Below are 23,387 nucleotides of genomic sequence, written 5' to 3' on the forward strand. Positions count from 1 at the left end.
AACTATAGTTTTGATTAACTCATCCAAATTATAGTAGACATAGTGACCATCATTCTTTTCTGGTGCACAGATTTTAAAAGTTCACACAGACACATTGAATGACGTAGTACATTAACGCAGATAAAACATCTCACTGTCTTGGTGACTGTGTTACTGTAAAAATTAAAAATTAAAATAAAAAAGGAAGTAACCCTTCGAAAGTAACCAGAACTTGTATGCAGAAGCTTTGCAACCACACACTCAGTCACAGGACAACAGCTGCACTGGGAACACACACTGCCATTACTGTGAAACTAACCAGAGGCTGATGTGACACAGGAAGAGCTTCAGTAACATTAAGGACAAGTGGCAGAAAAGCCGAGACAAAAAGGGTAAGTTTCTCTTGAATATTTATTTTCAGAAACACATAGCAATCTTTAAAACATTTTCTTTTATGGGAATTTCTTTCCATCTGAATATGACAGCTGAATACTCGAAATGTAACGATGAAAACATTGCAGAAAGCTGCTCAGCTCACGAGGAACTCCTCATTGAAACACATTATTGTAATGTATACCATATAACACATCATAGTTGCTGACGAGCCGGGGGAGGTCAATAACAGCATCCCTTTTTACACAAGGCTTCACTTAAGTGCTCAGATATTCTCCAGGGCGGGTCACTCAATCTGCCTCTAGCTTCCTCCTGCTTCCTTATCTCTGTTACACTGAGCTGGGATCTCAGGACATACTGGACCATAGGATTCACACGCCCAGATCTCTGCTCCTCTTTGTATGCTTGTTTTGGTTTTCGACTGATGGATCAGATTTCTGATCAAGAAGACCATCTGGAAGAGGGAGAAGAAGAATTATTTCTGGTGAGTCACCAATGTGTTATGTCCTTGTTTGATTGTTTTTAGATTAGATTGAGTCAGGTCCAGGGGAGTATCTGCAGCATCCATACATGAACAAAACCCTATTGTGGATGAAACCTTTAAGATCATACTCTGCACAGCCTTGATTGTGGCTTAGATTTGATAAAGATACAGAAAATCAGAGGAAACAGTCTGTCTCTCTTCACATTATTATTTTTTAATATTATTGTAAGAAATAATAGTTATTAATAATCAGACTATCTGGAGTAATCTGCTGAATTCCCATGCGAATTAAATCAAATAAAAAATAATATAATAAACAATATTTAAAAAAACAGAAGAAAATAAATGCATTGTGTGCTGCTTCTGAAAACTCAAATTTCCAAAAAACACGTAATACATTTCTCAAATCGTGTTTCAATTAAATCAAATGTTTAATATGTCATTCAGATGGGATGTCCAGAATATATTTGAGTTTCAGTGTAAGATGGACTTCTCTGTTCCTGCATTCTTTGTGTCTGCCAGTCTTGTGATGATCATGCAGTTTCCAGAGTCACTGATTCCCCATTTTCTTGACAAAAAAGGGAACAAGAAGCAGCAGGAGACGTGTTTCCGTTGTCCTTAACATGTCATCCTCTAAATCGACACTTTGGACCAATATGATCGTCTGAAAAGCTGGATTGGATTATTCCACCCACAGAAGTAGCTGCGAAATCCTGTTTTGTGCACTGCTGTCATGGAAATCTTATAAATACACTCCTTTGTTAGTCAGTGGGGTTGAGCTATCACATGTTTGTCTGCCCGTGAGGTGTGGTAAATTCACATTCAGACTCAGCTGACAGACACGTTGTAACTGATGTGGAAAGCACAAACACTAAACATGTTGTCCAGCACTTTTACTTTCGTCAGGGAGGGTATGTTTACACCTCTGTCCATTTGTTTGTTGGTTTGTTTGTCTGTGTGTTTGTTAGTTTTCTCGGATTTCCCAGGGAACCACTCTTGGTGTAAACAGTCAGGCATGTTTAAGAGAGTGATATCTTTCTAAGTGTGTGCAATTTGGTGCAGCTTGATTAAATTTAAAGGAACTGTTGCACCTTGTCGGGAGTATGCACTCTTTCTAATATACAATCAGCCTTTTTGATTTGAGAAATCTCAGATGCTGGAAGAGGGTAGTGAGATATTGTATTCAATATTCTGTTCGATCTTTATAATCTTTGGGTGGCTCATAACTCGCCTACAGAAAAATGTCTTTTGCACTTTTCAAAAGCCATGTCCCACTTGTGCCATGTCTCCACATAGACCACTGCAGAGGGAGGTAGAGATGAAGAAGTCGGAGATGTTTGGCTTCTCCCTGGAAACAGACGACAGGACAGAGGAGGAGAAATCACGGAATACAGCAGCAAATAAGAATGGCAAGGAGGCCCCAATGGCACCAATGGACACTGATTACCAGGAAGAAATGGAGCAGACAAAGCCGAAACTCAGATTCAATCTCAACTTTGACAAGTGAGGTTCTCCATGCCTTGATAATATGATCCTACCTGTTTGTAAATCACCATATCTCAGCTTCAGTGTGTCATCAAGCCCCAAAGAGATGATTCATGTCGAGCGGCTTGAACTTTTGACTCATGTATGTCCCAACCCAATTTTCGGTGTGATATTTTGCATTGTAGAGCGATCCGAGGTATAGAGCCGAACAACCGGAAGAGAGAGAGTCAGACATTTGACATTGATAGGCTGTTTGAAGCAGTGGCCAGCAGGGACGTCAGAAAGCTGGAGGGCCTGCACCAGTACCTGTACCAAAACATGAAGAAACTGTCCGACTCCCTCTGTGAGTGTGTCAAGACCCTGAGTGCACCACACTGGAAGCTGCTGACCCGTCTGGATGTGTGTGTATTTACTCCCTGATTGTTATGTTGCACCTGCAGATCAGTCGTATGGCAAAACCCCCCTCATGAAGGCTCTCCTGCACCTCCGCGATGGCAAGAACGAGACTGTGGAATTATTAATTGAGATTTCCGAGAGGCTGGGCGACATTAAAGAGTTTGTGAATGCAGCCTACACCAGCAGCTATTACAAAGGTACACTTTTTGTCTGGGAATGTAAGAGCTTGAAACACACACAATCCTTTTTTTTAAGGGACCCCACTCTCTCAGTCTTTCATATGTAAACACCATGATGTTTGACTCTGACAGGTCAGACAGCTCTCCATATAGCCATCGAGAGGAGAAGTATTTCCTATGTGAAACTACTGGTCAGTAAAGGAGCAGATGTCCATGCCAAAGCCTGTGGAAAATTCTTCCGGCCACATGAGAGCCCCTACTTTTACTTTGGTGAGTTTACGCTTCTATAGAGCGGGAAGTACAACTCAGCACTTGACAGTCTTTGTTGCTGTTTGAACTGGGTTGTTTCTCTGCTGCACTTCAACCATTGAGGATATCCATATACAAAATTCAGTTTCTTTTTTTTCTTTTCATGTCGTAAGTAATAACTATTACTTTCTTAATTAATGCTAACGAAGGGTATAAGCTCAAGACACTGGAGTACTACTAAACAGAGGTGTGGACTCGAGTCACATGACTTGGACTCGAGTCAGACTCGAATCATGAATTTGATGACTTTAGACTCGACTTGGCAAACTGTAAAGAGACTTGCAACTCGACTTGGACTTCAAAATCAATGACTCGTGACTTCACTTGGACTTGAGCCGTTTGACTTGATAAGACTTGCTCCTTTCCCCAAAACACAAAGATTCAAAAGTATGTTATTAAGGAGTGCTCTGTATCTGTCATCGTGTTTGTGTGCGTCTGTGTGTGCAGCGCCGCCGCTCCCGAAACGCGCACTACGCGCTGTGCGTCGGGCACCAAGTCCTGAGGGGGCACCAAAAAAAAGCAACTGAAAAATTATCATAGTTATTATAATTATGTAGCCGAGCGTTTGGTTGTATCATAAGTCCGGCTTCAGCCGACAAAGGACACGAGAGCAGGTCATGCGCTCGGGACAGCACACCCGCTTATTCTCCGTTCATTTTACAACTTCACTCATCACAGCACCCACTTCCTTTAAAACCCCCTTTCAAAATAAGAGTCACTACCAACAACCCACTTAAAACCGGAAATACAAATCAACCCTCAACAATAACGTCATTAAATAAATTAGCTTACAATTATAATGCCGATATTACTTCAGTATAGAAATATTAGGTACCTTTTAGCCATGTATATCACAAAAAAGGCAGAACAAGAGATATATTAAATTGCTCAAAAAAAGTTAAAGAAGATTGACTATTCTTTTTTGTATTTATTGATGATTATTTAATGTAACCATAGAGGAGTTATGCTTAGGGCACCAAAATGGCTCGCAGCGGCACTGGGTGGAATCATACTACGTCCACATCGTGCACAAATGACTGACAGACTTTTGGCCAATTTGGTCTTTTGCAAATGCAATTCAGCATAGGGCCCTGAAGGCTAGATGTACACACACACACAGACAATATGAGGTAGGATAAATGAGATGAGATAAACACAGGACAGGACAGAAATGTTCATGTTCATGTATTTGTTATGTTTCTCACATGTACACACACACACACAGACAATATGAGGTGAGATAAACACAGGACAGGACAGAAACTGCTGTGGAACTAGTTAAAATGCAAAATACAATGTTAGCACTTTTGTACAAATAATTACAGTTGCACTTGTTTTTTCAAATGTGTTCATTCTGTAGGAGTGGTTTAAAATGAAGAATATTCTTGCAAAATATGAGTTAAATGTTAAAAATGACTGGTTAATAGTGCAATACGGAAGTGCAATGTTGGCACAATTTTTTTCTGTAATTTCAAATGCACTTGTTTTAATAAATAAATAAATAAATAAATACAGATTTTAAAAGCATACATGATCTGTGTAAATATATTATTACTCAGTGATCAAAAGGACTCGAAAAGACTCGAAACTCAAACTGCAGGACTTGGACTTGACTTGAGACTTGTCAGTCTTGACTTTGGACTTGACTCGGGACTTGCCTGTCTTGACTTGGGACTTGACTCAGGACTTGAGAGCAAAGACTTGAGACTTACTTGGGACTTGCAAAAAAATGACTTGGTCCCACCTCTGCTACTAAATAGCCAATTGAGTATGCAACTAATATTGAAAGACTCTGTGTCCTAGAAATCTTTGACATTAAGTGCAACAAAATATTCATTATCATTATTATTAATTATGTTTTCATCAGATATAAATCACCGGAAACTCAAAATCATTGTGTTGTCATTAGATCAAAATGAGACTTTCATATCTTAATTAATCTATATCCTCACCACTATATCCCACTAAATCCTACAAAATGGACATTAAAGCACATATTGAAATATATCTGATGACAACATTAGGGTTACAGAAGACAAACATCTGTTCTCTTAGGCCGAGTTGCTCTTGTACCAAGTAAACTGAACCTGGTATGAAACCAATGATGAAACACCAACTGTAAATACTTAATACTTTGGGCACCTGCTAGTACAGCTGGTCGCCCGTGAAGCCTCATTAGTGGCTGCCGATTTGGTTCTGACCCGGCTCTTTGCTGCACGTCTTTCCCATTTTACGGATAAAATTATAATAATAAAATAAGAGTGATTTCCAGAGTTAAAGTTACACTAATAGAACTTAAGGTTTTTTTTAAGAAGTTATGTTAAATCTTGAACAGGGACTGAGTTAAAAGAAAAGGTGTATAGAATAAACCCAGAAGGGTCATTTCAATCAACCAATGTCCATTAGAGATAAACTGTAAACTTGGTTCTCGGAAAGAGACCTTGGTAGGGGACTATATCTTTCATTCTCAACTAATTTGAATGAGAAAAGATGTGCTAGTCTCAAAGCTCTGCAGGCATGAACAGTTTTAATATATGACACAAACACAGGCTAAATAAAGACCAGTCACAGACTGAAATTCCCCCTCTGCGTCTTCCTCAGGTGAGTTGCCTCTGTCTCTGGCCGCATGCACCAACCAGGCTGACGTGGTGGACTACCTGATGGAGAACGAGTACGAGCAGGCGAATGCAAAGCTGGCAGATTCTCAGGGTAACACAGTACTGCATGCTCTGGTGGTGATTGCTGACAACTCCATTGAGAACACCGACTTCATCACCAACATATACGACAGCATCCTCAAGACCACTGCCCGACTGCATCCGAAGCTGAAGCTGGAAGACATCGAGAACCACCAGGGGCTAACCCCTCTCAAAATGGCTGCCAAGACTGGCAAGATAGGGGTCAGTAGAGATGTTGCTAGCTCATTTAAGAGATGTCCATAGTCCTGCTGCCTAGAAGTGTGCTCCAGACAAGTCTACAGTTTTAGATTGAGTGTTTAACGGCAGGGACAACCGACAGTGAACCTTCTGGCTTTCCTTTCATTTGCCTGCAGCTTTTTGCCCACATCCTGAAACGGGAATTCCAAGAGAGCCACACCAAACATTTGTCCCGTAAATTCACCGAATGGGTTTACGGGCCGGTCAACTGCTCCCTGTACGACCTGGCCACTTTGGATTCGTGCGAGGAAGCCTCAGTCTTGGAGATACTAATCCGCGGCAGCGACATTCCTGTGAGTTCTGGCATCAAGAGCTTAGTCAGGGCTGCTGCTGTTGCTGTCATCCCGTTCTTAAACATCTTTCTCCTCCTGTTTCCTTGCAGAACCGTCACAAGATGCTTGAGACGGAACCTCTGAACCGAATGCTGGATGAGAAGTGGAAGAAGTTTGCGGGTCCCCTGTTTTTCGTCAACTTCCTGTTCTACCTTCTGTACCTGATCATATTCACTCTTGTGGGTTACAATAAGAAAGAATTACAGGTGAGGTTCAGGGAACTAGATTGAATATAAAGATGGATAACGCTTCTGCACTTCCTTCCGCTATCCTGAAATGGAGCTAAAATATCCATGATACCAGTTCCGCCATCTTGCGCATATGGAGCAAGAGTATGCACAGTAGCGATCGAGGGATGAACCCATCTTTCAGAAACAACTTTTTTGTCTATGTTCATGTCCCATTTACTACCATGGAGGGGTCCAGATTAGTGCATCCAGCCGCCAGGTGGCAATCATGGCGCTTTGGCTTCATTTCTTTGGAGCCAGCAATGTCGTCCATCTTTAAATATAGTTTATGATCCATCTGAGACAGACTTGTGCTGATGATGCTGACGTCTGACCTCTGCTCCACAGCTTCCGTTTCGCCTGGAACACAACTTGAAGGGTTACCTGTATGTTTCAGGCCAGCTACTATTACTACTGGCAAACATCTATTTCTTTTTAGGAGGGGTATGTGCTCTTACTCGAAATCTTATCACCATCTTGTTGAGAATGTATTGCAGTCATGGGACTCTTGCCCTTTTTCCTAAATCCCCAGATAATTGACATGTGCAGGAAGCGACCAAAGCTGCAGACGTTGATGATCGATGGATATTATGAGATTCTGTTGTAAGTAAAAATGTATCTATGTTTTTCTCTGTCTGTCTGTCCATAAAGATTTTCAGACAGTTACATGAGATTTTATCAAAAACATAGCGGAAAACAAATATCATGTTTGCAAGATATTTTTTATTTTCCCTCCTGTACAGAGGGTCACTTTATTTAGTTGTTGTTGTTCGATGTGGGATTAGGGGCCATTTTTACCGAACTTTACGGAACCGGATGAGAGGGTAATCTGCGGCCAGTGAAGTGTTTGTTTTGGTCAGAGATGCTGGTGCTAGTGCACTATCTAGTGGGAGTCACTAAAGGTCACAGAGAGATGGGTTTTTGGATCAATGTTTTCAGGCATTAACTAGAATAATAACACAGATATACACATAGTTCGTACAAGAAGGGTTCCAACAACTGTTTCACACATCAAGTCAGAAACGGGTTGAATGTGGCTTATTTGGTCACCAACATTTCTATTTATAATAGAAATTAAATAATCTGAAGAAAACAATGCAATTCATCGATTCACAAAGTTATAGTCACCTGGTTGTTACTCTGCTGCTAATGGAAATGCCACAGTACTTGTTTCCTGTACATACTGTCATAGTAGTGTATTGATATCATCCCTTCAATCACTGACAAGTAAATGCCTTGACTACATACAGGAGATCCCACTTACAGTCGTCAACTGACTTTACAGATCAGTCAGACATTTTGACTTGTCATCATTGGAAAGTCACAGCGGAAAAAACAACAACAATTCCAGTCCTATTTAAGTGTAAGTCATGAAAGTGTGAACAGGAGCCGACATGAACAACACAAGAACCCTGAAGCAGAAGCAGCTTAATGGAAGGGAGCCGTTATTAATGGTTTAAATTATTTAGAGCTTGTGTTGGATTCATCTATAAATATACTTGTTTGATTATTTGATCGGTCTAAATCCCTTTTTATAAAACTGGTTTCAGTTTGACATTAAACATCTTTGATTAGTTTACAATCACTGTTCAATTTTAAGTACTACTACTAAAAGAACAACTCACCATAAAGGACAAACAGTGAATAACACAGGGGATTAATGAAACAGCGCACAGTCCAATGACATATAAACAGCCTCATATGATCTTTTAAAGTGTCTTCAATATGTTATTTTACAAAGTAAAAACATACCAACCTCACTGTTTTATGTTTGATAATATAGATTTGTATGGTTATACTCACCAAGGAGTAAATTTGATTGTTTGTTTCATAATTGGAAGGATTGTGCAAAAACGAATAGACAGATTCACACATCACATTTTGGTGCAGATTCAGATCAAAGGGGAAGTTCCAGGAATCATTTGCCATTTTTTAACATTGTGAGATAGAGAGCTTTTCATAATTTCTCAGAAGAAGAGAAGAATCCATTACCCTTGATGAAAAAAAAATCAGACTAGTTTAAGGGACTGCTATTTAAAACTCCAGATCTAATGAATTTAAATGTGGTTTCATAAGGGGACTGCTGCACTGAGTTCTCATTTTAAATCAAAGTTGTGACCACTCTACTGTTTGCCAGTTTCTTGCAGGGCTTCCTCTTCATAACCTCAGCCGGGCTGTACGTGTGCGGGCAGCAGGCGTACCTGGGCTTCATGGTGCTGTGTCTGGCCCTGAGCTGGGTGAACCTGCTCTACTATTCCAGGGGAGACAGACACATGGGCATCTACAGTGTCATGATACAGAAGGTACAGTCCACGCGGCCTCGGCTGTGTCACGGTGAACCCCTCAGTGACCACTCTCATCCCTGATGCCTCTTGTTTCCTCTCTTTTTGTAGATGATCCTCAGTGACATCCTGCGATTTCTTTTTGTCTATGTCGTCTTCCTCTTTGGATTTTCTGCAGGTATTTGACGTTTAGCTCTATGAATGACAAGAGGCATTCAATACCACCTCACAATACTTTCTGACTTGCAAATAGAATGCACAAATGAATATCATCCTAGTTGTAATTACCTTACATTGATTTGAAAACTAGCACTCTCCTACATTTTCAAAATAAATCCATTTCACAAACAAGTCAAAAGCACATTGAGATAAAATGTAATACTTCCTCCTCTTCCTGTTTCCTGTCTCAGCCGTGGTCTCCCTGCTCATAGAACCTTCTGTGAAAAACATCAACAAAACTGTAACAATTGGTAAAGGGCGTTTCATTGGTCCCCTCGATGCTGATGAGGAGTGCCTGAAACCCAGCTACTCCAACATCACCTACACCACACTGCAGCTCTTCAAGTTCACCATCGGCATGGGCGACATGGAGTTCATGCAGGACTCCCAAAACACGGAGGTCTTCTACATGCTCCTCATCTCCTACATCATTCTCACCTACATCCTGCTGTTCAACATGCTCATCGCCCTCATGAACCGCACCGTAGAGAGGATCCAAATGCAGAGCAGCAGCATCTGGAAGCTGCAGGTGAGTGAAGCATCCATTGGTTTCCACTAGTCGTCTGAGTGACTTCATCTAGGTGGCTGTGGTTTGAGTGAGGTGCTGTGAATTTGGTTTCAGAGGTCCATCACCATCCTGGACATGGAGAAAAGGCTGCCTGGTTTCCTGAGGAGGAGGTTTCGCTGCGGGGTGGAGAAGAAACTGGGCACGGCTCTTGGAGATGATCGTCGCCGGTGTTTCAGGTTAGATTCTGCTTTGCTCAGCTCACACGTCAGTTACCAAAATGTTCAGACAGTCACATTGTGACAGTAGATCACAATAAGGCCCCAGAGAGAAATTTCAACAGCTGTAGGGAGTTTGTGTAAATTTGTTAGTTTGATTTATATGCATGAGTAAATGAAGCACATGGAAAGATGAATATTAAACACATGAAGATTAGAATGTCACTAGAATTGTGTAACAACAGTTGTGTGAGACATGAGAAGTTGGAGGAGCAGAGACACTGACATCTTCACTCAGTAATTAATTGGAGGAATAGAAAAGGAGAGAGAGGAAAACCCCAGAAAGGGAGATGAATGCAGAAAGATAAAAGTATCGACTGAGTATGTTCCCCATGGCACTGGACCCTAGAATATAGATAGAATATTCAATATGTTAGTAATATCAATTATATCAGGTTGGATGGTTTAACATTTTACAAGAATGAAACTCAGTGTTCATATATCCGAACAGTCTCCTTATGAAAGCGCATTTAAATTCACTAGATTTGGATTTTTATTTGGATTTACATCAAATTACACACATTTAGTATCAGTCACATAATCTGATTATATTTTAATTCAATATCCATGAATTACTTACTGAGAAATATACGAATATGTTGAGAAATGCCCTCTCATATTAAAGAATGTGAAAAAAGTTCCTTGATCCACACAAAGGTTTTCTGTGTTCTTTCCTTACCCATACCACATCCTTCCACCAAGTGTCGTGGCAATCAGTCCAGATTTGGCCTAATCTTGCTAACAAACAAACAAAGTTGGTGGAGGTAACAAAAACTCCAGCACATGTAAACTGCACTGTGACCATGTTAAGGATCTGGCTCTAAGGATGGCAATGTTTATTTGTCTCATTGCCATCCCCAGCTCGATGATGCTAGGAGTCTCCTTTAACACAACCATGATGTTGACCTTTGGGATTTTGATGTTTTAACGACTAGTTGAGACGACAAATCCTGTTGAATTCAAAACAGAATCCCCTTTAGGTGATCCCCAGTTCATCTAGCCCCATCATTAAGCCAAACGATTTCTTGTCCAATACGTTGGTTTAAATGCAAATACATGCAAAACTCATGGGCCCCAGCTGCTCCTGCTTCTGGTTGCTGCTAGTTTGCAAATGTGTCCGCGCCAACATGCAGAATGGAGGAAAGATCCCACCTGCTAAATATCAGCGTGTTAGCGTTGTCATTGTGGGCATGTCAGCGTGAGGAGAGAAGCATTTAGCTCAAAGCACCACTGTGCCTAAGTGCAGTCGAACACAGCTGCAGTCTCGTCACACACAATATTGACGTCCTGTCTGGTAGAGACTGCAAATCTCTGATATCTTCATTACTTCAGTTGATATAAAGCTATACATTTAGCAAGATCCTATTCATTTAGTCTGACTGCAAAGTAAACGAGGGGAAGACTTTTATTTCAGCATGTGATTACTGGTTGGTTTTTGGGGGCTGGGGGCTGAAGTGTGCATTCATTGTACATGCTCGGTAAGAAAGCAACAGGCCAGAGTCAGAGAATATTAGTTGCCCCACTCAGTAGTACTCATATTTTGGGTCTAGTTGTGCTGGATGAGACACATCATCCTCATGTGTGTCCATACTTTTGGGACCTGGTGTTTTGCGTGACAGTGAGACGTGTTGACATAGTAATTTCATCACATGATCTTAAAGTTTGGCTGCTATATGGCATTTTAGACATTGTCTCCTATGTTTTTCAAAATGTAATCTTTTTTACAAGTTACCCCTCGGATTTATAACAGAGGAATAAAAGACAGCAGGGAAATGTGAAAGTAAAAGCAAAGGTTTGTGCTTTAAGATTTAACAAATGATGCTACTGTGTGAGCGGGATCGATTTAAGTGCAGCACACTGTTCTTCACTAATTTGCCTTCTCTGACGTCTGATTGATGTGTCACACAGCGGACAGTAATTGGAGCATGTGTCTCTTCTTGTCGTCTCAGAGTGGAGGAAGTCAACTGGAACAAATGGAACATCAACCTGGGCAAAATCAATGAGGATCCCGGCTGCTGGGATCGTTTACACCAGCCCACACCAGACACGCCGCAGCACAGACCAAACAGAGGTGCAGACACGGTTCTTGATTAGAAAAAAGCCTTTTTCTAATCTAGTAATCCTCTGTGGCAGGAAAGTGATCCGCCCCTGGTGACGTTTCCTCCTTTTTCCACAGGGAGGAGCTGGAGAGGCTTATTCGGGGACAACAGTAGGCAATTGCAGACACATCAGTCCACAGAGATGAGTCCTCTTAGCAGCCAACCCGTCTGAAAAGACCCAGCTCAGGGCTTCACTCAGCCTGACTGACCTGAGCGACGAGGCATTCAAGCCCAAAGACAGTATTCACTCTCAGCTCTACCTTCCTAAATGACTGCTACTCCACTGTCAGCTTGACTTTAAATGGAATCTTTGAGGCAATATCTCAGATAGGGACCGTGACGAGAAAGAGATTGTTGACTTTCATCTAATTGACTGTTAAAGAGAATTATAAATGCTGAATGCTGTAACAAGTGCTTCTTATATACCAAAGAAACCCATCAACTATTTAATCCGTTTTTAGATGCCTATGGCTCCACCTAAACAGGATGCATGTCCTCTGTCTGCAAAAAAAGACAGCATCCAAAGGCACGGCTCAAAATCCCTCAAGGGGCAAGATGGAGGACGAAGTTGCTGATCCTGCCCTCCTGCTGTGTGCCCTTTAAACGGGTCCCATTTTCATCACAGCCAGACAAGCTAAATCTACTGCAGCCACACAGTCCTGCAGATTTCACAGCTTGCTCTGTCTACTCTTCTTCCTGTTTCTATTTGGCAGAGCCGGGCTCAGATAAATAGCGTGAAAGCACAGCAATAGGTGCAGCTATGACTGCCTATAGCACCAGCTGTTGGTGTAGATCGACCCTTTGGACCATTCAGTTTCATGTTAGACAAGTGTGTGAATAACTGACCTACCTGCACATGTAATAGTTAAAAGTTACTAAGCTGCAGAATGAAAAGAGCAATAGAAAACATGCAGTTAAATCATCTTTTGTTAGTTCCAACGTACATAAAAATGTTCCAGATAATCCAAATTGACGGCTCAGACTCATATCAAAGCATAAATTAGAACTTTATTTTATTATTACAATATTACAAAAAGAGTAGCACAACTCTCACGCACTCACCTCTTACCTCTAGTACAGAATGACAAAAAAAGGCTTGTGGACCTTCTTCCTTTTCACAGCAATAGTACAAGAAACAAAGGAGAAAATAAAATTTAAATAACAGGCAAATCAAGTATTATAAATAGTCACAACTGCAAACTGAAGCTTTGAAACTTGAAAAAAAAAAAAAAAAGTTACAGCCCTGTAACTACACATTGCTAAAATATATAATTACAAAATATTACTCCTTTTATCGCTTTCCGTAATAAAGAATTTCTAAGGAATTGTCTGTCTATTCAACAAAACATCAAAATAAAAAGATCAGAAAGAAAAGAAATGCTATTTCTGTGTATCCTTACTGTCTTCCTTCACCTTATTGTTTGGGGTTTTCGTCAAAACCATGCTCATTTGCAAAGGAAAGTCCAAGGACCAAACACTTAAGGCTTTTTAAGGGCTGTTAGGGAGTTAGGTGAATAAAACATGGGCATCATTGTGTTTCTATACACACACACAACCACTCTTTCTCAATCTCTCTCCTACACACATACACACCCTGAAGTCTACCCACATCAGCAGGCAACATTCACACACAATCATTACATTTTTTAAGTTACAGTAGTCTAGTAGGTAAGCCAGTGTACAATAAAATAAACAATGCATTTGCTGTTTCACTTTAAACTCAAAAGGTCAGTTTTGTTTACCTCCAAGTGATCTTGCAAGTGATCAATTTGGTCTTTCCAGACAGACTTCACAACAAAATCAGTAGCAACTGCACATAACTTAATCCACTTAAGTTCCTGCTGTCTGGATCAAAACTCTGGCTCGACTGGTAGTTCGATTCTGTGGGACATTTTGTAACACCATACCTTCCTATAGTCCAGAGTTCTGTCCTCAAAACTAACCAATCCCCTTCAATAATCTCAACATTCAAGTATTACATTTGTCATGGTTACAAAAAATGATCTGAAAAGGAAACAAAATAAAATGGCATCTTCATAACAGTGTGTCTTTGTGAACCTGACTTTGGCCGTTTGAAGGTATGAGCGTACTTCACAATGTTGTTGCCAAACCTTCCTGGCATTAACAAGTTTTTTTTAAACACCTGAATTCATTGCAGCATTGTAAGCAGAACAGAGCATCACCTATTTAACATATTTGCTCCCTGCTGGATCACAACTATGTACATGCAACTTGATTACATGTAGCCTTAACCAATAGAAAGGAATCAATGTTGAATAGTCCCATTATACAAATAAATAGTTATATTTAAAAAGAATAAAACCACTGTGTACGTGTGCATAACGCAAGCTGTACTACTATCTCCAGTGTCTGATCGCTTTGCATTGAAACGAGATCATTACTCTCTAATGATTGTGTTCAATCAAGCTACTACGAAATTTGAGCATTGACACCAAAATTTGAATTAGTCACTTGTCTAAAACAAAATAATCCTGACAAGACCCTGTAAAAACATCCATCAGAGTTTTTTAATGGGCCATCTATTTGTTTTTCTTCTTCTTTTATCATGCATAAGAAAATATTATCGGTAGATCTTAAGTTGAAATAACACAGGATCTGTAGATCCAGGCACACAAATAGGCAAGTATGATAGAAGAGGAGGAAGAAGGGAATGACACACACATAGTACAGACATGTACACACACGTACATGAAAAAGTTCCCTAAAGTGCTCGATAAATGCACTCAACAAAAATAAAAGTAGCAATTGATCACTTGCAAGATGTATTTTAAAAAAAGAACAAAAGAACAAAAAAATACTGTTCTTCATTTAATATATTAATTTACCCTCTTTAACATAAGCAGTAATTTGCTTAAGTTATCAACTAAATTTTCTTCTTGTGTTTCCTTTCTTAAGACTAAACAAAGGGGTTTGAAAACTGTTGTGTAGACAAGGCCATAGCTTATCTGTACCCTGGGTGCTGGATGAGAGCGGTTCTGCCATCCCCAACCTCTGGACCTACCCTGCTCAGAGAAGGCCTGTGCATCTTGCCCATCAACCCTAGATTCTGATCGCAGAAATAGGGCGTCTGGAAGTCCCCACCCAAGTAATCTGCTGTTTGTATCAGAGTAGTCTGGGCAGAGGAAGAGGTGGAGGAGGAGCTCGCTCCTAGCCTATAATGGGTGGCCCCAGGGGGCCCACAGTCTAGTGTGGTGCAACCCCCTGGGCCTGCACCATGGAATGGCATGGCTATGTCCTGAGACCCGGAGCTGTCACTGTTGGGTGTGGGAAGGATGCTGCTGTTCCAAATGTGAGACTGGAAGTAATGACCATTAGTGTAGTGAGCCATGGGACCAGGCATGCAGTTGTTATTGACTGGGGGAGAGGGGGTGGGCCTCTCTACAGGAGGCTTCAGTGTGTAAGGCTGACCTACACACACTTCTGCGGGGTAGCTCATGCCCTTAAAATGGAAGGTGGGGTCCCTTGAAGGCTGCTTGCAGATGTGGGTCCCACCATTTTGAATGTGGGGTACATGAGCCATCTGGTGCGGATTCCAAGAGAGCATCTTCTGCTGCTGTGTGTTATGTTGTATCTGTTGTTGCTGCTGATTCTGTTGTTGATGCAGATGATGCTGCAGTTGGTGCTGCTGCTTGAGATCAGTGTGGCTGGAAGGCAAGTGGTTCATAGCAGTCATGCCGGGTGGAAGATGAGCTCCCATTGGGGTTGTGGCTTTCTCTTGAGGGCAAATAATGCAGTTGGGTGGGGGGAAGCCAGGGGTGCCAGGGTGGCTGTGCATCGAGACCCTGGAGCAGGCGCTGATAAGCAGGTTCCTACTAATAGGGCTGGGGTTGGCGATCTGGCCCTCGCACATGGAGGTTGCTCCTGCACCTTGGGCTCGAGTTTGGCAGAACTGGTTGATCTGATGCACAATGGTGCTCAGGTCGGCCTGGCGGCCCGGGTGCAGCCCAGTAGCCATTGAGAGTGGAATGGTTGAGGTAGAGACTGTAACATTAGGAGGTGCATCGCCATCTGGTGGCTTTCTGCCCCCCTGCAGACAAAGTGGCGGCTGCTGCTGCTGCTGCTGAAGGTGCTGCTGCTGAAGCATGACAGTAGGGGGCCCCTGGGGATGGCCAAGAGCTGGGTGCTGAGACATAGTCTGAAGTCTAGGTGGGCCCTGAGGGTGCTGGGCCATATGGGGAGGGTGTCTGAGGCTCTGGGTGTGACCCTGGTGCTGAGGAAGGGGCATCTGTAGAGCCTGAGGTGGGTCCTGTTGTCGAAGGGTTAAGTTATGCTGAGTCACGTGAAGGTTCGGCAGAGGTGGGTGGTGATTTAAAGTGCTGGTCGAAGCCACTTGGTAGGGTCCAGTGGGATGGTTCATGACTTCAGCGTGTAAGCGTGCCCGGCTGCCGTCAAAATCTTTTAGGACGCCTTTGACTGTAGGCCCCTTGATGATTGCAAGGAGGCCTGTCTTGGCAATGACCTGAGACGAAGGGTAAGGGCTGTAGCGCTGGCCTGACGTATCCAGCCCGTTCACTGTGCGCCGCACGTGGTTTCGCTGGGGGACCTTGACGCTGTTAGGGAATATTTTGATGGTGAGGGGGTGGTTGGCAACCTTCTTAGCATATGCATCCAATTCTGCAGGGGTTGGAAACGGAGTGGATCTCATCCTTTGTGTGGTGTCCCCTGTGGAGGAGGACAGGATAGGTCAGAAAGCAAGAAGAGTCAGAAATTAAGAGAGATGAAGAGAATGGAGAGAAAGGCACAATGAGAGAAAGAGAGAACAATCCAGTGTATATGGCACAAAAGAGCACATCAGTTGTAATCTGAGCAGCTGAGGGGAACTTGATTTGGAAAGCACTCTGATATTCCATACCTCATTGCTTTTCTCTAAAAAACCCTAACAGCTCTCATCTCATGAGGGAGAGAGATTCCCCCTCCCATTCTCCACTGAACTTCTAAGACCAACACGTCCAAAAATCCAATTTTGTGTTAGTGTCTGTGACTCTGAGGTCAGGAGCTCTTAGTGGGCTTAATTGATGCAGCATCCGGGCAAACAATAAGTATACCGGTGTAGAGGGTGCTGTGCTGCTTGCTACTGACTCACAAAATAAACATTGAGCGCGTGAGGCACTGATAGTCCCCTGTGGCTGCTTTGGGGAGAAGAAAAGAAAGAGATAGACGTGGAGAGCAGAGCTCCATGACAGCAGACAGGTAATCAGACACAGCAGCAACGTCTATTATTTGCGGGAACACCTCCCAGGTCTCAGCTCACAGACATTTGTTATACCTACTAAGCACCGTGGTTAAATTTAACCATGTCAACCTGACAATGCGAACATGATTATGTGTTTGTGCATGTGTGAGGGCAGTTTTGTCAGTAGCACAATGAATATCAGTAAATAGTGTATTTGTTAAGAACTTTTCTAGTCTTTCCACTCAAAGTGATTAATAGTAGAATTTTTGATATTCATCCATTCACCCTCATTTTCATTCAGTGCATCTATATCACATCCTATATCACACATCACTCAAGTTGGGGGTCAGTATATTGCCCAAGGGCACTGGCACACGGAATTGGGGAGACTGGGATCGAGCTAATGGCCCTCTGGCTAGTGGCTGACCCGCTTACCCTCTTTGCCACAGCCACCCCAGAATGACAGGCTTGTCTCCCTGCTTTGCTTCATCTCACTGTCCTGATCACCTTCGCACTTCTAATCTGACCTACTTTTACCACAGCTTTGACAGACACAAGCGATCACTTGTTATTGAGTTACATTTAATTTTGTTTTGAGGAGAGGAACTTTTTGTTTAAAAAAGTAAAATGGATTGTCTACATTACAACTACTTCTCTTTGTTGTTGAGTGAGCAGCAACTTGAAATATTTGAATTGCTGGCAAAGGGCGCCCGTTTCATGCGGCCATGGCCGTAATGCCCAGTCTCACAGAAGGGGGAGGCTTGGGGGATGAGGGACGGAGCTGTGAGCACTGACACAGTGGCACAGAGAGTTGTGCCAACTGGCTAATTAATTCCTGCTTAATTTGTGAACAGGAAACAATAAGCAGCGATGTGCTGGGCCGGTATGGGGCGGCACACAGGGCTGCTGTGACTAAGTTCAGCCCGATGATGGCAGCCTCATTAATGCTGGGGTCTGGGCCAAGGGGTTGGAGCTTGACGCCCGCCATCACAGGGGCCTAATGTCTGTCGCTGAATAAATGCCAGGGTAAGCAGATACAGATAAATGAACAGTTAGACACAAGCACCCAGACGTGCTGAGGATGGACTTCACCTGTCAGACACAGGTGATGATTAATGACCTTGTTGGAAATGATGCTCCACACAGCGACACAGACAAAAATAAATACAAAGCTACTTTTCAGGGCATCAGCAGGCCAACTTACTACACAAAACATCCCATATTGGCAATGAAACTTCACTTTCATAAATTCAGCTTGTTTGCCATGAGTATTCAAGATGCGTATATTTAGAGCTTGTAAGATTCTGGCAGAGGCTCTGTGGCTGCTGTCAAAACCTCATGTCAGTGTAGCTCAAGAAAAGGATCTGAGTAGGTGGGATGAGAGTAATATCAGCTGTTGCAATGAATAAAACATCTTTTATCGTTTCATCGGATTGAGATCTTCTAGATGAAACCAGGCTGAAGAGCATGAATGAATGTTAAAGAACACATTCACTTTATACGTAACATCATCTGTCAGGCTTTACTTTGAGTCAGATGAGCTAGTTGGAGACATCAGTCTACATACTGTTAGGAAAGGGTACATTAGATTAATTAATACATCCATGCAAAATAATGTATCAAACAGCAACATATAGTAACAAAGAAGTGTAACTTGTCATTTCTGGAAAGGTTTCTAATTTGGGGTCAGAATTGAATAATTTCATATCTTCACAAACTGTTCACATGATATATTTACCTCAGTATGCCTGAAAATACCCTCATAATTAAGTAAACTTTGTTTAGTATAATATGTAGACAGGATGAGATAGGGCTGAGATTTTCACCTTTAATATAACATGTGAAGTGAATAACAAATGAATATAAATAAAAGTAAACTTTATTTGCATAGCACAATTGATGCATAAAATGCAACATGAACAGTTTTCCATGAAAGCAATATGATAATGTAATAACAAGAACATTCAAATTGAATCTAAATAATATGTAAAGCTAAATTTGGAAAGGATAAAACAGACATGAGCAAAAATATTTAATAAAGCTGTACTACTATGACAAAGGAAACAACCATTTCTCCGTCAGGAGAGGGCTATTTTAAAAGATGTGTCCTTTGAAACAGTCAATAGAAGTTTTGTGGTGTAATTAAAAAAGGCAGCTTCTCCGCGTCTTTTATTTTAGGAACGATCATAAGTTTTGAGTCAGAGAGACTAATCAGGCACATATTTAACCAAACAGGGCAAAGCCATTCTGTGATTTAAAACCTTAAGGAATTTCTAAATTAATTCTGAGAGGGACAGGCCAACCAAAGCAGACATTTTGAAATTGGAGTGATGTGGGCTCTCTGTCTTGTTTTCGTTAGAACATTTGCTGCTGCATAGGTGTGTGTTTAGCCCTATGCTGTCATTTAGAGAAACACACTCTGTATGCCATTTTTAAGTTAGAGAGAATAGCTTTCACTTAAAGAAAGCATGAAAAACAGCAGCAGGCATGCAACTAGAAACAGTGTTATTTCTCTGCCACTGGCGTTTCTATAATGAATTTTATACTGAAGTTGTGAGATTCAAGCGAATAGCTACTGAAGCTATGTCTACGTCTGGAAACTGACCAAGCCATTAAATTGGAAAAGGGATTATACACTGTTAACAAAGCTGACATTTTTTTCAGGGCTGAAAAAGCAAATCAGAAAGAACAGAGCTGCTGTAAATTGTGTAATGAAATTGGTAAACAGAGTAGTTTCTCCCTAAGAGTGGATAAAAATCAACCTCTTGCTGTTTACATCTGTTCGTGGCTCCTGACAGCTGTTACATGTTCTGGTAAGCGAGTGTAGCTTATTAGCATTTCCACCTTAACCTGAAACCCAGATTAATTGAAGAGCTTAACACATCAGGGGAGGGTTAATGAGGATATGAGTGAAGTTTGTAGGTGGCTGCTGGTGGCTACAAGCATCTCATCACTCAGATCTCACAGCTAAGAACGTTCCCAGGGCGGGGAATGGGGGGAAAGAGGTTAGCCTGGCCATGTGTTAATTACCCCGCTGCTAGCTAGTTAGCTAGAACACAAGTGCACGTCAGCAGGCACTAATTTGCGTTTCTTTTATTCAAACTACTGCTTTCATTGGACAATGTTTAAGCAGCGGGGGGCCACGGGCTCATGCTGCTGTAAACTGCAATTTTCACATAAGAGCAGGAAATTAGGTCTGAAGCTTCAGTGTCAAATTAGACATGTGAATTTTGGTTTCTTTCATGAACAAACCTCCTCACTTTCTCCTTTTTTTTTTGGCAGACTTTTGAACAGAGCGGCCCAGCGTAGCAAGACCTTTGAAAATATATGAGGTGAGAGAGAAAAAATGATTTTTCTTTTGATCTCAGTGGGGACTGAGATGTGAAAACCAGCCAAGTGGTCCAGCTGTACTCACTGTTTGTTCTGCATCTAAGATCTGAGGACTGAGGGCCACTTCCTGGTACCCGAGTCATCCTGCCTGGAGGATGAGCCGCTTTCTTCCTGACCCAATGCCTCTTTCAGCATACCTGCTCAGCTCCTCTTACGGCCTTTCCATTTCACAGCCACATCTGTTCGCAGTCACTCCCTGATGATAAATAGAGCAGCTGCTCCGGCCTTGCCTCTGACAGCAACCTGCGAGCCCGTAACTTTAAATGACCGTGCTATGCAAAGGCTCACCCGCAGGAAAGGATAGAGGTCAAGGATAAGTGAATGGGAATACAAATCGAAGCCAATTATGTAAACTCTCCAGCATAACTAGGGTGTAGAGAGCTTTGACTGAAGATTTCCTGTGACAACTAGTCTAGAAATGTCCCCTAAATGCAGTCAAGCACATCCCTTATGGATTTAAACAGTGGGATTATTTTTTCCCATGATGGGTAAATGACGAGGTGCTGGAGAGTCAATGAGTCCCGTGAACAGCTAGCAGCTATATGACAGTTTTACTCAAGGGTTGAAGCCTGGTTCTGGATGCGTGGCGGCGCAGAGGGAACTAATGCCTCAAAACATGACAGCTGCACAACCTGCAGACATGCAGAGTTGATCTACTGGGGCTGGATAGCAAGGCAGCAGGGGCAGCAACCTGAGAGTCTGTACTGAGATGCTCTGATCAAAATGATTTAGTCTGAATGAACATGATTTAATCTAAATAAAACACAGATATGTGTCTTTTGATGGAACATCGTGTCTGGTATATAGTACTTTGAAGAGCAGATGAAAAGGGAAAGCATTATGAAAGAATAATGAGGAAAAAAAAAAAGACAGATTGAAATTACACTTCTAGGAACAGCCGTGCACTGGGAAGCACACACTCCATCACCAAAATAGATTAAAGAGCGGGGCAGAACAACAAATTGAGCTCCAGTTGCACTTTGTGGTCTGATGTGTCTTCTTAGTGTGTAACATAAAGGAAGAGCAGAGATCCAGTCTGATGGCTGCACCATGTCACAAGCCTGCCTGAGTGAAGCAACAGACGCTGGCACTTAACAGACTCCCTCACACTCACTGATCTCCTGGGGGTTGGCTGATTACTTTGATTCTGAAATTACAGTCTTGATGAGCTGGAGCAGTTTACAAAAAAAGTTGAGTTTCTGCTCAGAGAGAAAGAAGCAGGAGGAAAATAAGATATGCCAAGATATCTTTTATGATAGAACCTATGAAGATGAGCATTTGGATGAGCCATAATTGATGTCTGGAGAGTAGAAAGCTTGGTGGTACAATATAAAAGTATATTTTTGAGCAGGTATCAATGGATACATACGAGCCCATCATTACAAAAATTTAGGAATGCATTAATTTACATGAATTTATTTTTGAATATAATTAAAAAGGAATAAATTATAATTTTCACAGTAAAAACAATGAAATGTCAGTTTAAATGTGTATAGGCTTAACACGTAGAACACAAATGCAGCAAAACTAGCAACTTGTCATTCATTAATGTCCTCCAAAGCCAATTAGTCTTAGCTCTCACTATTGATTGCTGACTCTAACTCTCCACTTGTCCTTCTGGCCCTTTTCCCCTTAAAGAGTTTCTCAGGAGCTGAGTTGTAAAATATAAAAACACATTGAATTAACTGGGCCAGCGCTGACTGTTAAACCAGGGCAGCAGATTGCATCTTAAAACTCACTCACATTACAAGATCATCAGGGCAAAACCACTCAGCCGCAATCTGTCTGCAAGTCTGACTCTTCCTGATGGTGAAAAGTAACTGAGAAGCTCAGATCTGACACTTGAGTGCTGTGATACTGTTGTAGCAGGCACACAGGACCACACTCTTGTGGCAGACAGATCTTTAAGGGCGATAAGGGAGGGAGGAAGCTAGTTCGCTCTTCATCAGCAAATTAATGGTGCAATTTATCCTAATTTTCCTTGAAGACAGATATACGGTCCTGGAGCATGAAAATGTTCTTTCTCCCTTTCTGGTTTTAACACATAAGTGTAGAGGAGGACCGGGCCAGGGTTGGCATTGGGATATGACGTGGGGCGGCAGCAGGATTGTAACAGCTTGGTTTATTGTGTGGGATGTAGGTATTAGTTAAAAGACTATGCGTTGTGTGTTTGTGTCAAGATCAGTACTTACATTTCTGAAGTCCAGTGTTCATCTGCGTGTGGGGGAGAAGCTGGAGGGGGAGATCACCTGGCACCGGCAGACAGGCCAGCATTTCACACGGACACTAATGCAACATGGGACATACACTTCTCCTCACACTGCAGAGAGAGAAATAAAGGGAGAGAGATGGGGGGTTTCAGTAGTCAGACATCACTGTGAGGCAGCACATGGTGTGTAGCGATACAGCGGCCTGGTCCAGACTAATAGAACTCTGAGGCCGATCTCCTGAGGCGCAGGGCTGAGGGAGACACAGTTACCTTTCAATTAGAAACTGATTCACACCTGGAGCATCAGGTAAGGTGACATTTGATGCCAATAACAACTTCAATTAAACATCAAACAGCTGAAGTAAAACGGGCAGACTGGGCCTCAGGGACCCACAGCTTCAAATCGACTCAGTCCTTCCGATTACTTTCCCCGCATGTTAGTCAGCTAGCTGGGCCCTGCTACCTGCACTTTACCTCTCCGTCTCTACCAG

General features: G+C 42.1%; 2 protein-coding genes across 4 annotated transcripts in view; one reads left to right on the forward strand and one right to left on the reverse strand.

Annotated features, from left to right (window-relative positions):
- Positions 1 to 261: 261 nt before the first annotated feature.
- trpv1 (transient receptor potential cation channel, subfamily V, member 1) lies at positions 262 to 13,352 on the forward strand. 3 transcript variants are annotated; one of them, XM_062405856.1, is made up of 16 exons: positions 262 to 856; positions 2,153 to 2,359; positions 2,527 to 2,684; positions 2,782 to 2,934; positions 3,049 to 3,186; positions 5,827 to 6,125; positions 6,278 to 6,454; positions 6,544 to 6,699; positions 7,069 to 7,164; positions 7,253 to 7,323; positions 8,858 to 9,023; positions 9,114 to 9,180; positions 9,413 to 9,750; positions 9,844 to 9,965; positions 11,954 to 12,075; positions 12,181 to 13,352. In XM_062405856.1, the coding sequence occupies exons 2-16, from the start codon at positions 2,175 to 2,177 to the stop codon at positions 12,273 to 12,275; spliced, it is 2,343 nt and encodes a 780-aa protein (XP_062261840.1). In that variant the 5' UTR covers positions 262 to 856; positions 2,153 to 2,174; the 3' UTR covers positions 12,276 to 13,352. The 3 variants fall into 3 exon arrangements, with proteins under 3 accessions (XP_062261840.1, XP_062261841.1, XP_062261839.1); XM_062405857.1 differs by having other exon boundaries at positions 262 to 371; XM_062405855.1 differs by having other exon boundaries at positions 262 to 2,359.
- The window catches only part of fam222ba (family with sequence similarity 222 member Ba), a 28,841-nt gene continuing 18,545 nt past the window's right edge, over positions 13,092 to 23,387 (reverse strand). Inside the window, exons 2-3 of the mRNA XM_062405858.1 lie at positions 22,880 to 23,007; positions 13,092 to 16,786 (exon numbers count right to left, since the gene is read on the reverse strand). Of these exons, the coding sequence (XP_062261842.1) occupies positions 15,066 to 16,786; positions 22,880 to 22,961 (1,803 nt within the window). The 5' untranslated portion in view covers positions 22,962 to 23,007 and the 3' untranslated portion in view covers positions 13,092 to 15,065. The remainder of the gene's footprint in view (positions 16,787 to 22,879; positions 23,008 to 23,387) is intronic.

This window comes from Platichthys flesus, chromosome 15 (genome assembly GCF_949316205.1).
Source record: "Platichthys flesus chromosome 15, fPlaFle2.1, whole genome shotgun sequence".
Taxonomy (NCBI): Eukaryota; Metazoa; Chordata; class Actinopteri; order Pleuronectiformes; family Pleuronectidae; genus Platichthys; species Platichthys flesus.